Source organism: Artibeus jamaicensis, unplaced genomic scaffold (assembly GCF_021234435.1).
Source record: "Artibeus jamaicensis isolate MK-2021 breed Jamaican fruit bat unplaced genomic scaffold, CSHL_Jam_final contig_2486, whole genome shotgun sequence".
In the NCBI taxonomy this organism is placed as follows: Eukaryota; Metazoa; Chordata; class Mammalia; order Chiroptera; family Phyllostomidae; genus Artibeus; species Artibeus jamaicensis.
In genome coordinates, this window is record NW_026521531.1 from 4,134 (window position 1) to 19,760 (window position 15,627).

Sequence of the window (15,627 nt, forward strand, 5' to 3'; positions counted from 1 at the left end):
CACTTTTGGTGGGAATGCAGACTGGTGCAGCCACTGTGGAAAACAGAATTTCCTTAAAAAAAAAAAAAACAACTTAAAAATGGAACTGCCTTTTGACCACGCAATTCCACTGCTGAGATTATACCCTAAGAATCCTGAAACACGCCTTAGCTGGTGTAGCTCAGTGGATTGAGCCAAGGCCTCTGAAGCAAAGGGTCGCCGATTCAATTCCCAGTCAGGGTAGATGCCTGGGTTACAGGCCAGGTCTCCAGTAGGGGACACATGAGAGGCAATACCACATTAATGTTTCTCTCCTGCTCTTTCTCCTTCCCTCCCCCTCTCTGTAAAAATAAATAAATAAAATATTTTTAAAAAAAGAACCCTGAAACACCAATGAAAAACCCTCTGCACCCCACTGTTTATAGCAGCACAATTTACAATAGCCAAGTGCTGGAAGCAACCTAAGTGGCCATCAGTGAATGGGTGGACCAAATAACTGTGGTACATTTACACAATGGAATATTATGCAGCAGAAAGAAAGAAGGAGCTCCTACCCTTCGAAACATGGATAGACCTGGAGGGCATTGTGCTGAGTGAAATAAGCCAGGCGGTAAAAGATAAACATCATATGATCTCACTTATAAATGAAACCAATCAACAAAACAAACAAGCAAGCAAAATATAACCAAAGATATTGAAATAAAGAACAAACTAACAGCAACCAGAGGGGAGGGCGGTGTGGGATAATGGGGGAAAGTAGGGTAATCGTCATCAAGGAACATGTATAAAGGATCCATGGACAAAGCCAATAGGGGAGGGGAGGGTTGAGGGTGGGAGTTGGGGGTTGGTGGCATGGGGGAGTGTGGTGAGGAAAAATGTAGACAATTGTACTTGAGCAAAATTAAAAAATCAAAAAAGAAAAGCAAAGTAAAAATGTGTACATATAAATGATTGTATGACCATAAGTTTGTCATCTGTACTAACAGACATCAATATATGTCCCAAGCAGCCCAGATCAGGAAGGTTTCCCTTTCTGAGAGGCCCAGTACCTTTCAGGTTGGAACTCCTCAGGCTCTGACCAGTACTCTGGGTCTCGGTGAAGAATAAAGCTTGGCACAATCACCACTGTCCCTTTGGGAATGAGCACCCCATTGATTTCCACATCTTTCTTACATACTCTTTCAAGTCTGCCAAGAACTGGGAATAATCGGAGAGATTCATTCAACACCATGTCAAGATACTCCATCTGGAACATGGCATCATAAGTGGGAGGTGCCTGGGAAGAAAAAAGAGATTTTGATAAATTGAGGTTTGAGATTAACTTTCAACTCAGTCTATGTAGTTCTATAGAAATGTTAGGAGCTCCAAAGGATACCTTGTATTGGTAAAGGGCTTTAGGATTTATAGACATTTTAATATCTATCATGTCCTTTTACTTGCTTAATAGTCCATTGAGATGTGTGGAGTAGTTATGTCTATGGGAGACTTTGGGACAATACTCTGAACAGGACCTGAAATCCCTCTTACTCTTAACTGAAATATGCCAACGTCACTGTACCCTTTCAAAAAGAGAGGTCACACTTCTGTACCAAGGAAAGAGAATATGTAAAAGAGCAAAATTCCTATCTGACATTAAGGTTTTTCGTTGAAAAATTATGCTTGCACAGGCATGGACAATGAGGGTGGGGATTGACTGTGGGAGTGCCAGGGTGAGGACAGAGGAGAGAAATGGGGAAAAAGGCAGGAGAGCTATAATGAAACAACAATAAAAAATAAAAATAATAAAACTTAAAAATTCTGCTTGCTAACTCTTTAGATGATATATATGATGGAACTGGAGAGCATTATGCTAAGTGAAATAAGCCAGGTGGTGAAAGACAAATACCATATGACATCACCTACAAGTGGAATCTAATCAACAAACAAACAAGCAAGCAAAATATAACCAAAAAACATTGAAATCAAGAACCAACTGACAGTAACCAGAAGGGAGAGGGGAGGGGATAATGGGGGGAAAAGGTTGAAGGGTTTACAGGAACAACTATAAAGGACACATGGACAAAACCAAGGGTGGGGGTGGAAACAGGGGAGGGAGGTGGGGAAGCCTGGGATGGTGGGCAGGGGTTGGGGGAAAAGGCAGAAAACTGAACTTGAACAACAATAAAAATTTAAAAAATTTCATTAAAATTTGGAGAGAAACACTATATTATATAGTTATAGAAACTATAAATAATTTGGAGAAAAATGAGTTCCTTTCTAAAGCAAATATGGCAGAAGGGTGGCACTGGATGCTAGCTACCAGAGCAAACAGTTCATTCTAGTAAAAGTTATAAACAGGTGGAACCCCACTCAGCCCCATGATATCTTGCTGGAGCAGTCTCCTAGTTGTTGCTTCAGGGGTTGACTGGAAACTGTGAAGATCTCAGACAAGACTCTACAGCCCCAGAGGCTAGTCTCTTTCAACCACAAAGAATTCCAGGTTTGTCAGATATCTGAAAACAGATATTTGGTGGGCAATATTTGGTATCACTTGGTGTTATATTGAAGAGGCAATATTGTAGAGGCTAAGGTGTGGTTAGTGGCCTCTTCACCACTAACTACATGACCCATGTATGAGTTATTTCACCTCTCCATAGCTCAGTTTTCTGATATGTTACATGGAGATAATTAGAGTTGACACTTCATAGATTGTGTGGCAGAGTATTCACAGCTTGCGCAATACCCATGTAGTCTCCGCATCTCTCAGCCCACTTGAAGTCAGGGAAAACCAGCTTTGAGAATGGGCTGTGAGCTGAGGTGACATATGTCAATTCAGGGTCAAAACATATGGAAACCTACTGAGCAATTACTCTAGTTCTTTATTCTTCAAACAACATGAATGGCTTGTATCCTGGAGAGTGCAGCAACAAGAAAGTGGGGCCTTTTTAGCTTATTTTTCCTAGTAACTATGTGGAGCAGAGATTCCTACTCCCATGCTCCTCTGACAATCCATGCTGGACATATAAACATTAGAAGTTACATCTTGCTATGTAAAGCCACTGAGAATTGAGGACCAATCTGTTACTGAAACATAACCTAGCCTATCTTGAGTAATACAGAATTTTTTAAAGATTAGATTCACATTAAAACAAGCCACTTGGAGACATGTATATCAAGATGCAAATTTAGCTATTAGTACTGTTTTTGTTGTTGTATTATCACTATTTAAAAGCAGAACACAGTGCTTTAGCTAGTCTCTTTCTCTTAGCGACCTTTCCATGTTATTGCTATCAAAAGAATCCCAATATGGGCTTTCCTAGAGAAGAAATATACTTTCAAAGTAGGTAGCACCTACAATCTTTACCTTATAGCTGAAAGACCTGTGGCTCAGAAAGGTCATATAACCTGTCCAAATTAGTCTGGACACAAACCCTTGTCTTCTATTTCCTACCCTATGCTCTTTCCTGTATACCAGGCTTCTCCAAGTCTGCAATGTGTACCAAGGGTGGTTGTGCCAATTCTCCACCCTTTCCTGTGTCCATGCCCTTAGCCAATCTCATTTTGTGGTACCCTCCCACTATAATGCTGGCATTGGCCATGTGGCCTGCTTTGAAGCAATGGAATGTGGCTAAGTGTGATGCAAGCAGAGTTCTGGAAGGTACCCATATGACTGGGCTTCTTGCTCTTTCCCTTGACCATTACTTGAGAACACACCCAGGTTAGTTATCTGGAGTATGGGAGACATGTGGAGGATGTATAGAGCAGCATCACCCAGCCAGATCAACTGAGGGCCAGATCAAAGAAAATCCAATCAGTATCAACACAGCTAACTATTCAGACACCTGAGCAATATATGTTTATTGTTAATTGCCACTGAGGTTTTTTGATTCTCACTTGACATTTATTGTGGTAACAGATAACTGATATGCCAGAAAAAAAGCTTTTTTCAAAGATCTTATTTTCTATAAATAGCATACATTACCCATATTTCTTTATTTTTGCTTCTTTATATCCTTCCTAATTAGCACAGGTAAAAGAATTGATGCTTATGCTCTTTGCAAAAATTTTCCTAGGAAGTGGTGAGGAGAAACTCTTTCACTTTCTCCCTCCCTCTCCAGGTATCACCCACTCACCTTATTGGGAAATGTGGCATCAATCTCCTCCTGCAGTTTCTGCTGCACATCAGGGTGAGTGGCCAATAAATACATAAGGAAGGAGAGAGAAGTGCTAGTGGTCTCATAGCCAGCAAAAATAAAGATAATAGATTGGGCAATGAGCTCCAGATCAGACAGAGCTAAAAGGAGAAGAAAGACATTTTAGGTAAATGTACATTCTCACAACTTAGATGATGATAAATCCATATGAAACTCCAAATTGTTGGTAGAAAAAAATGGATATTAGTTCAGATCAAATTGGAAGGGGTTTACACTCTCATATTTATTTTATGGATCTAGAAAAAGAAAAAAAGTCAATCTAGTTTTTGGAATGTCTGCATTATTCTTGGCCATCTGCTCTTAGTCATGTCAGTCTTGCCACTAATACAGCTGGGCAGTTCCAGAGATAGAATTTTTCTGTAACATATGCAGTACATTACTGAAAAATCCTAAAAGTAGCTCAGCTACAAGTAATATAGGGTAGCATTCTCCCCCGGGGAAAAAATTGAGATTGTTTACAATACTAAGGCTTATGTGGAGAAAAATTAAAGGATCTTTTTTCTTTGTTTGTTTCACAGAGCTTGATTTTATTTTTACTTTTAATATAGTTGCATTTTAAAAGCTTCAATAAATTCAATTATTTATATATTTAAATTTATTTAATTATTGTTCAAGTACAGTTTTCTGTCTTTTACTCCCAACCCGGCCCAGCCCCCAGTTCTCCCCACCTCCCTCCCATTTCTACCCCCCTTAGTTTTTGTCCATGTGTCCTTTACACTTGCTCCTGTAAATCCTTCCCCTTTTCTCCTGAAATTCCCTCCCCTCTTCCCTCTGGTCACTGTCCCCCTGTTCTCTATTTCAGTGCCTTTGGTAATATTTTGCTTCCTTGTTTGTGTTGTTTAGGATCCTGTTAAAGGTGAGATCATATGGTATTTGTCTTTCCCTGCCTGGCTTATCTCACTCAGCATAATGATTTCCAGTTCCATCTGTGCTGTTGCTAAGGGTAGGAGCCCCTTCTTTTTTTCTGCTGCATAGAATTTCATTGTATAAATGCACCACAATTTTCTGGTCCATTCATTTACTGATGTGTACCTAAGTTGCTTCCAACTCTTGGCTGTTGTAAATTGTGCTGCTATGAACATTGGGGTGCATAGGTTCTTCTGGATTGGTATTTTAGGGCTCTTGGGATATAATCCCAGCAGTGGAATTGCTGGGTCAAAAGGCAGATCCATTTTTAGTTTTCTGAGAAAATTCCACACTGTTTTCCATAGTGGTTGTACCAGTCTGCAACCCCACCAACAGTGAACTGGGGTCCCCTTTTCCCAACAACCTCTTCAACACTTGTTGTTTGTTGCTTTGTTTATGATGGCCATTCTGACTGGTGTAAAGTGGTATCTCACTGTGGTTTTAATTTGCATCTCTCTGATAGCTAACGATATTGAGCATCTTTTCATGTATCTCTGGATCCTCTATATATCCTCCTTGGGGAAGTATCTGTTCAAGTCCTTTGGCCACTTTTTAATTGGGTTGCTTGTCTTCTTAGAGTGGAGTCATGTAAATTCTTTGTATATTTTGGAGATTAAACCCTTGTCTGAGGCATCATTGGCAAATGTATTTTCCCATACAGTTGGTTCTCTTTTTATCTTAATACTGTTTTCTTTAGCCATGCAGAAGCTTTTTATTTTGATGAGATGCCATTTGTTTATTCTTTCCTTTATGTCCCTTGCTCTAGGGGACATATCAGTAAAAATGCTGCTGCATGAAATATCTGAGATTTTCCTGCCAATGTTCTCCTCTAGGACTTTAATGGTTTCATAGCTTATATTTAAGTCTTTTATCCACCTTGAATTTATTTTGATGTGTGGCGTAAGTTGGTACTCAAGTTTCATTTTTTTGCACGTAGCCGTCCAGTTCTCCCAACACCATTTGTTGAAGAGGCTATCTTTACTCCATTTTATGTTACTGCCCCCTTTGTTGAATATTAATTGACTGTAAAGAGTTGGGTTTATTTCTGAGCTCTCTGTTCTGTTCCATTGGTCTATGTGCCTGTTTTTATGCCAGTACCAGGCTGTTTTGATTACAGTGGCCTTGTAATACAGTTTGATATCAGGTATTGTGATCCCTCCTACTTCGTTCTTCTTTCTCAAAAGGGCAGCTACTATTCAGGGTCATTTATGGTTCCATATAAATTTTTGAATTTTTGGCTTCTCTGAAAGTTGAACATGTCACCTAAAATGTCATGTGGTGTGCTTGAGTGTGATATTGTTATGGTACAGAATTACACGCTTATGATTTTGTAATAAAGGATTTTGTAATAAAAAGGGGTGTTATTTGTGCTGGATGCTGTATATGAGATCATATTGATATAAACAAAACACAAATAAATAAATGAGATAAAATGAAAAGCTCCCCCTTACAGTGGAACATAAACTCATAAAAGTAGAAGAAATGATGAAATTAGAAAGTCATCATTTTGCAACAATCACAGTAATAATAATTCCATCAAAAACAATCTATGGATGATAAAGCTAGTAAGTGAAGGTTTGAAGAGGAACAGAATATTTTTTTAGTTCTAAAGGCATCCCCACAAGTTACTTGTTAATTACAAATAAAAAATAAAACTTTACAGCAGCTTAAGCTGGTGAACACAATTTTAATCAGTCATTAAATCAATGGAATATAATTTAGAGTCCAAGTAAAGGCACCCACAATGTGCAATGTGTGCAATGTGCTTCCTAATGTGATGAAGTCTTTTTTTCCTCTTTGTGAATAATTTTTTTAAAAAGATTTTATTTATTTATCTTTAGAGGGGAAGGGGAGAGGGAGAGAAACATCAATGTATGGTTGCTTCTAGTGCGTCCCCTGCTGGGAACTGGCCTGCAGGGAACCGACCTGCAACCCAGACATGTGCCCTGACTAGGAATTGAACCGAGATCCTCTGGTTCGCAGGCCTGTGCTCAATCCCCTGAGCTACGCCAGCCAGGGGTCCTTTTTGTGAATATTGTATGTTTTCTGGCTAGTAGCATCCTTCCTACCCTCTTTTTTATTTTATTTTATTGTTGTTCAAGTACAGTTTTCTGCCCTCTCCCCACACCTTTCCCCCTACCCCAGCCATGTCCACCATGATCCCCTGATTTTACCACTCCTTAGTTTTGTCTGTGTGTCCTTTATTGTTGTTCCTGAAAACCCTTCATCCTCCCCTGCCATTATCCCCTCCCACCTCCCCTGTGGTTACTGTCTGCTTGTTCTTAATTCCAATGTCTCCGGCTATACTTTATTTGCTTGTTTGCTTTGTTCATTAGGCTCCACTTAAAGTTGAGATGATATGATATTTGTTTTTCACCGCCTGGCTTATTTCACTTAGTATAATGCTCTCCAGTTATATCCATGCTGTTGCAAATGGTAGGAGCTCCTTCTTTCTGCTGCATAGTATTCCATTATGTAAATGCACAAGTTTTTCATATGTTTTATTGATTATGCTACTATAGTTGACCTATTTTCCCCCTTTATTCCCCTCCACCCTGCACACCCCCTCCCACCCACATTCCTCCCTTTTAATTCAGGCCCATGGGTCATACATATAAGTTTTTTGGCTTCTACATTTCCTATACTATTCTTAACCTCCCCCTGTCTGTTTTCTACCTACCATTTATGCTACTTATTCTCTGTACATTTTTCCCCTCTTTCTCTACCAAATCCCCCACTGATAACCCTCCATGTGATCTCCATTTCTGTGATTCTATTCCTGTTGTAGTTGTCTGCTTAGTTTGTTTTTGTTTTCATTTTAGGTTCAGTTGCTAATAACTGTGAGTTTGTTGTTGTTTTACTGTTCATAGTTTTGATCTTCTTTTTCTTAGATAAATGTCTTTAACATTTCATATAATAAGGGCTTGGTGATGATGAACTCCTTTAACTGGACCTTATCTGGGAAGCACTTTATCTGCCCTTCCATTCTAAATGATAGCTTTGCTGGATGGAGTAATCTTGGTTGTAGATCCTTGCCTCTCATGACTTGGAATACTTCTTTCAAGTCCCTCCTTGCCTGAAAGGTTTCTTTTGAGAAATCAGCTGACAGTCTTATGGGCACTCCTTTGTAGGTAATTGTCCCCTTTTCTCTTGCTGCTTTTAAGATTCTCTCTTTATTTTTAATCTTGGTTAATGTAATTATGATGTTCCTGTGGGGTGTGCGCTTCCTTGGGTCCAACTTCTTTGGGACTCTCTGAGCTTCCTGGGCTTCCTGGAAGTCTATTTCCATTTCTGGGTTGGGGAAAGTTCTCCTTCATTATTTTTCAAGTAAGCTTTAAATTTCTTGCTCTTCCTCTTCTCCTTCTGGCACACCTATGATTTGAATGTTGGAATGTTTAAAGTTGTCTGGAGGTTCCTAAGACTTCCCTCATTTCTTTTGAATTCTTGTTTCTTCATTCTGTTCTGGTTGAACTTTTTGTTCTTCCTTTTGTTCCAAACTGTTGACTTGAGTCCTGGTTTCCTGCCATTCACTGTTGGTTCCCTCTACATTTTCCTTCATTTCAATTTCCATAGCCTTCACTTCTTTCTCTATTTTTTACCTGTACTCAACCATTTCTGTGAGCATCCTGATTACCAGTGTTTTGAACTGTGCATCTGATAGGTTGGCTATCTCTTCGTTGCTTAGTGTTATTTTTTCTGGAGCTTTGACTTGTTCTTTAATTTGGGCGATTTTTTTTGTCTTGGTGCACCTGTTACTTAGTAAGGGGCAGAGCCTTAAGTGTTCACCACGGCAGGGCAACCAATGTTGCTATATTGTGATGCTGTCTGTATGGGAGGGGTCCAAGAGGGAACACTGCCACTTGCTCTACTCTCCACCGATTTCCAGTCACTTCACCTGCTACCCACAGTCAAATCAGGCCCTTCTGGTGCTGATTCTCAGGTGGGTTTGTGTACATCCTAGGACCCTGTGGGTCTCTCCAATGAACTATCCTGTGAGGCTGCGAGTTTCTCCTGCTGTTGCCTCAACTCCCACTGGTGTTTTCAGTCAGAGGTTTGAGGCTTTATTTCTCCATGCTTGAACTCTTGGTTGTGTGGTATGTCTCACTCCCTAGTTGTTCCTCCTGGTTTATCTGCACATGAATGTGGGACCACCCATCTGCAATCTGTCACCTTGCCTGGTTCACCAGCCACCACCTTGCCCACCAGCCACAGTCTTGCCCACCGTGGTCTGCCAGCCGCTGCCTTGCCATGAGTCCTCTCCACTTGGCTGCCTGTCTCTGCCCCTCCTACTGGTCTGGTTGAATATTTCTTCTTTAACTCCTTGGTTGTCAGACTTCCATACAGTTCAATTTTCTGGTTGTTTTTGTTTTAAAATTTGTTGTTGTCTTTCTTTTGGTTGTGTGAGGAGGGCAGTATGTCTGAAGTCCCTTTTTTCATAATTAAATTTTAGTTAATAATTTAATACTTACTAATACTTAATAATTTCATCATACATTTATTTTTTTTTGTTCAGCTACAGTCGTCCTGCCTGATGTGATGAAGTCATAATGCAAATGTCCATGCTGCTGGATGAAGCCAGAGACTAGACATTGGAAACAAGCTCCACAGAGGTCCTGATATAGGTGACCACAGGCCACTGACTGACTTCTGGGCATAAAATTCTTGTTTATGGTACCCTTCAATATTTAAACAAAGTCATACCTTCCTGCTTCTAGAAAGTGCCTCTGGCTACCATTTATACCCAAGTATCTGCCATTCTTCAATTTGGCAGAAATTCTTATCTGCATAGAAAACTTCATGCACATTTTCAGAACATTTGAGTGTCCCCATCCCTGGCCCTCTGAACATGCCTTGTTTACCTTTATGGGAGTCTATTTCGTTGGCATTCTGCGAGTTAATCATCAGCTGCAATAAATCCACTCGGTGCTGAAAGCAGAAGGAAAAATTACATTGACGTAGTCACTTGTGAAGTCAGAAATAAATCAAGAGTGCAGTACTGTATTTTTTTCTAATATTATGATCCCTGTATTTTTCTCAAATGTATTTTTCAATTACAGTTTATATTCAATGCTACTTTGTATTATCTTATGCATGCAACATAGTGGTGAGACAATCATATACTTTACAAGGTGTCCCCCTGAACATTTCCAGTACCCACCTGGTCTACAGGTATTGCTATGTTATTGACTATATTCACTATGCTGTATAATAGGCCCCTTTAAGTCCAGAAGTCTTACTACTGCTGAGTTATCAATGAGCACAAACATCCAGCTACCAATCTCGGAGAGCAGGATATTCTTCTGGGAGAAATTCAGCCAAAATTCAACTGCTTTCTGGTCCTCACTCTTTCTGGTCTCTGGCTTCTCTCACTTTTGAACACAGCTCCCTGGTCAAAAAGTTACCCCTTGTCACACCTGCTTGCTCACAAAAAAAAGTAATTGCTGACCTCAATTGTTTTCTTTAGCCTTAATTTTTTCATTAATGGCCACATAGATTAACCTCCCAACACTTGAAGAGTTTATTGGTGCTTTTTCTGTGATCAGTTTCAAATGCCCCACCATCCCAGAACTCTCCACAATGTTCAGTGAAATCCTGGGGTAACTAACCCTATCACCATGACTTGCAGACATTCTTGTGCTGGCCTCCAGGTCCATGAAGGCAAAGCTGGGTTGGCCAGCTTGTAACCTCAAGGCCCAGAGAAAACTCCTGCCCTCTCGGTCTCTGAGCAGGCTCAGACTTAACAGAGTGAGTACACTCTGTCAGGTGCCTCATGGGGCCTTCATTGCAGAATGTGTAAAGTAAGAGGCTTGGAAGTGATGATTCTGTGCCAGTTTAAGGCCTGGGGAAATGAGAATACAAGAAAAATAATTGTAAAATAGCACTTCTTTTTTCACAGTTTATTGAAAGGAAGTTGTATGTTTTATGTGAAAAAAAATCCCAAACATTTTCATGTGGTGACATACTAACCATTGTTATATTTCAAACATTGTCTCTCTGACTCATTTTCCCTTTTCCTTTCCCAAACTCTACCTTCTTTATTCCCTACAAAATTTTATATAACTTTCATCCTATAAACCTAGAGTTCTCTACCCATCCAAAATAAGAGAAGTGCACAAATTATATGTATACAGCTCAATAAATGATCAGAAAGGGAACACTGTCATGTAACCACTACCAGATTTTACCTTTTGTTTATCTTGGAGGCGACTTTCTTTCATTCTTTCTACAGATTTTATGAAAAAATCCATAACACTTTTTGGAAACAGATGAATATTTAATACTTCAAAAATTGGGGTAAGGAATGGAAAGAGCACTGTAAGAAAAAAAGAAAGCACAATGAAAATACAAATACACCTGGAGCAATTATAATTTTCTCTTCTAATCTGAACAGTAAAAGACACCAGGCTTCTTAGCAAGGAGCCATTCCCTCTATGACCTTTGCTCAGACTTTCAAGCCCATGGCTGAGCAAGGGCAAGTCCACATACAAGGACCATCACTGTAGCAGTGAGATCGGCAGCCTCTTTCTCATCTTTTGGGTGACTAAAGAAACAGTATTACATTCCTGAATGGCTTTGCATTTTATCTATTGAACAAGACTGTCCTTGAATAAACCAGACCAGAGTCTGATACTTTAATTAATCTCAGTGTTCAAGAAGTAGTCAGATGCACATGCATGGACACAGTAGAACACTAGACACCAAAATGTCAACAATGATTGTATCTGAGTGTTTAATTATAGGTGAGAAACCTATAATTACATTTTTGTTTAGGACTTCCACCAAGATGGAGGCATGGGTGGATGTGCCGTGCCTTCTCACACAACCAAGTTTAGAGACAACTAAATATTAGCAATAGAAAACACATCCAGAACACGGAAAATTGAACTTTTCGGAAGTCTGTTAACAACAAATTCTTCCGCCTGACCGGTAAGGGGAGAAACCAGCGGCTGGTGAAGCGGGGTTGCACAGGAGGACACGGTTAGATGGACTCAGGTGCGTGGAATCCAGATGTGCGGAATTTAGGCGCAGGGTTGGACCTAGTGAGCGACTGAGCGAGCGACCAGGCGAGCGACCACGGGGGAGACAGTGGGGGAGTGGGGCTGTGTGTTGACTGTGGTTGCGCATTTGTGCGCGGGTGGACAGGCGAGGAAGTGGGCGATTGGACCAGGGCCCGGCAGTCCTCACGGTAAGCTGCAGTGGAGGGCGCCCCCAGTTCCCTGCTCTGACCCAACCTCCACATACAGCATCATAACACAGCGACTCTGAGTGGCCGGGCCCAGGTGAACCACCTAAGGCGCTGATCCTCACCCAGCTGTGAGAAACAGCAGAGGGGGTAGCCATTTCCCTGCTCTGACCACGCCCCCACATGTAGCGTCACAACCCAGCGACCTGGGAGTCCAAGGCGACGCTTCTCACACTTAAAGGGCGCAAACAGACCAAAAATAGGGCAAGAAGATCTCAAAGCCCCAGAACCTATAGGTCTAAGTGATGAAGAAATAGCAAAACTCTCAGACACACAGTTTAAAACACTGGTGATCAGGATCCTCATAGAACTGGTTGATTATAGCCACAAATTAGACAAATATATGAAGGCAAAACTAATTGAAATGAATGGAATTGCACAGGACACCAATAGCAATGAAAAGGAAACTGGGACTCAAATCAATGGAGTGGACCAGAAGAAAACAAATAATGGCCAAACAGAAAAGAGTCAAGAAGCAAGAATTCAAAGAAATGAGGAGAGTCTTAGGAACCTCCAGGACATCTTTAAACGCTCCAACATCTGAATTATAGGGGCACCAGAAGGGGGAAAGGCACAGCCACCAGTGGAAAACTTATTTGAACAAATAATAAAGGAGAATTTCCCCAAGCTGGCAAAGGAAATAGACTTCCAGGAAATCCAGGAAGCTCAGAGAGTCCCAAAGAAGTTGGACCCAAGAAGGAACACACCAAGGCACATCATCATTACATTAGCCAAAATTAAAATGAAGGAGAGAATCCTAGAAGCAGCAAGAGCTAAGGGGACAGTCACCTACAAAGGAGTCCCCATCAGACTGTCAGCAGATTTCTCAAAAGAGACCTTACAGGCAAGAAGGGGCTAGAAAGAGGTATTCCAAGTCATGAAATCTAAAGACCTATAACCAAGATTGCTCTATCCAGCAAAACTTTCATTTAGAGTAGAAGGACAGATAAGGTGCTTCTCAGATAAGATCAAATTCAGGGAGTTTATCATCACCAAGCCCCTATTATATGAAATGTTAAAGGGACTTATCTAAGAAAAAGAAGTTAAAGAAACATGAACAGTGAAAGGACAACAAACTCACAGTTATTAACAACCACACCTAAAATGAAAGCAAACTAAAAGGACAGCTAGATCAGGAGTGGAAACATAGAAATGAAGATCTCAAGGAGGGTTAGCAACAGGGGAGTGGGAGGAGGAGAAAGGGGGAGAAGGTACAGAAAATAAGTAGCATAGACAGTAGATAGAAAATAGATGGGGGGGCAAGAATAGCATGGAAAATATAGAATCTAAAGGACTTGAGACACATGGTCATAAACTAAAGGGGGGGTAACGGTGGGGATGGGGGGGTAGGGTGGAGGGGAATGAAAGGGGGAATAGAACAACTGTAACAGCATAATCAATAAAAAAAATTAAAAAAATAAATTTTTGTTTAAATTTAATTATTTTTTAAACTTTTTAAATTTAAAAAGTTTTAAATTTAAAACTTGTTTTTTTGTAGAAGATAAGGTTTTATTTTTTAAATTTTTTTATTTAGTTATTTTTCAAGTACAGTTTTTTTGTCTGTCTAAATAAACTTGTTTTTAAATTTCTTTTTGAAAATTTTATAAGAAATATGCATTTATAATAATATATTAGCCAAAACATATTTTTTAATGAATTGGTAGTTAGGATAGTAATATATGGTGTATGTCTTTTGACCACAATGGAATGGAATTAGAAATCAATAGCAGACAGAAAATTGGGAAACTCACTAATACATGGAAATTTAAAAAATAGCCTTCTAAAAATCCATGGGTTGTAGAAGAAATCAAATGAGTAACTTGGAATTACCTTGAGATTAATACAAATTGAGACATAACATACCGAAATTCATAGATGTAACAATAGTGGCACTCAGAGAGAAATTTATAGCTATAAATGCCTACACTTAAAAAAAACAAACAAAGATCTCAAATCAATAACCACATTTCCCCCCTTAACACATTGAGAAAAAAGAGCAAACAAAACCAAAGAAAACAGTTAAAGGAAATAATACAGATGAGAGAAAAAAACTAATAAAATAAAGAATAAAAACAATAGACTATACTGAAATCAAAAGATGATCCTTTAAGGACATTTAGATAAATTGACCAAGAATAAAGAAAAAGAACATTTCAATTACTAGTGTGAAAAATGAAAAAAGGGAGATTACTAGTGATATTTTTAAAAGAACTATATAGAAGTATTATGAACAATTCAGATAATTTAGATGATATGGACAAATTTCTATAAATACACAAACTATAGAAACTGCCTCAGAAAAGAAATAGACAATCTGAATAAACCTATAGCATGTAATAAGATTGAATTAGTAATCAAACAACTACCCATCAAGAAAGCTAACGTCCTGATGGTGAATTCCACCAAATGTTTAAGGAAGAATAGACACTAATTTTTACAAATTCTTCTAAAGGTAAAAGGGGAATGAACACTTCTAAACTCATTGTACAAGGCCAGTATTACCCTGATACTAAAACCAGACAAAGATATCACAGGAAAAGAAAGCTACAGATGGGCATATCTTATGAACATAGATGCATTAATCCTTAACAAAATACTAGCAAACTCAATCCAGAAATATGAAAAGAAGTATACACCATAATCATTTGGGTTTATCCCAGGCTAGCAAGTTGTATAATATACTATATCAATAGAATAAAAAACAAAAACCATATGATGTTCTCGGTAGATACGGAAAAAGCATTTGACAAATTCCAATACCATTTTGTAATTTTTAAAAAGCACTTAACAAAATAAGAATAGAAAGAAATTTCCCCAGCCTAATGAAGGACATCTATGAAAAACCCATAGCTAACACCATACTTAATAGTGAAAGCCTGAATGCTTCCCCTAAGTTTAGGACCCAGGCAAGGATGCCTCTCTCACCTATTCTATTTAACATTGTACTAGAGGCTCTGACCAGTGGAAACACACAAGAAAAAAAAAAGGTATTGATATATGAAATGAAGGAGTAAAACTATCTCTTTCATCAGATAGTGTAATCTTGTATATAGAAATCCTTAAAAATCCACTAAAAACCTATTAGAACTAATTATAGTTTCAGTAGAAATTCAAAAAACAAGATCAATATGCAAGATCAATTGTATTTCTACAAACTGCAATAAACAATCTAAAAGTGAAATTAATAGTTCAATTCACAACATACAGAAAAACAGAATACTTAGAATATATACTTAAAACCAATACTTAGTACTTAAAACACTTAATTTTTTCCATTTTAATTGTTGTTCAAGTACAGTTTTCTGC

The 15,627-nt window shown here is 39.0% G+C and overlaps 1 protein-coding gene across 1 annotated transcript in view; it reads right to left on the minus strand.

Moving 5' to 3' along the window:
* Positions 1 to 1,028: 1,028 nt before the first annotated feature.
* Positions 1,029 to 15,627, minus strand: part of LOC119056719 (cytochrome P450 3A12-like) — a gene marked incomplete at its 3' end in the record, with an annotated part of 44,776 nt that continues 30,177 nt past the window's right edge. Inside the window, exons 8-11 of the mRNA XM_053662445.1 lie at positions 11,264 to 11,391; positions 9,938 to 10,004; positions 4,092 to 4,252; positions 1,029 to 1,255 (exon numbers count right to left, since the gene is read on the minus strand). Coding sequence (XP_053518420.1) covers positions 1,029 to 1,255; positions 4,092 to 4,252; positions 9,938 to 10,004; positions 11,264 to 11,391 — 583 coding nt within the window. The remainder of the gene's footprint in view (positions 1,256 to 4,091; positions 4,253 to 9,937; positions 10,005 to 11,263; positions 11,392 to 15,627) is intronic.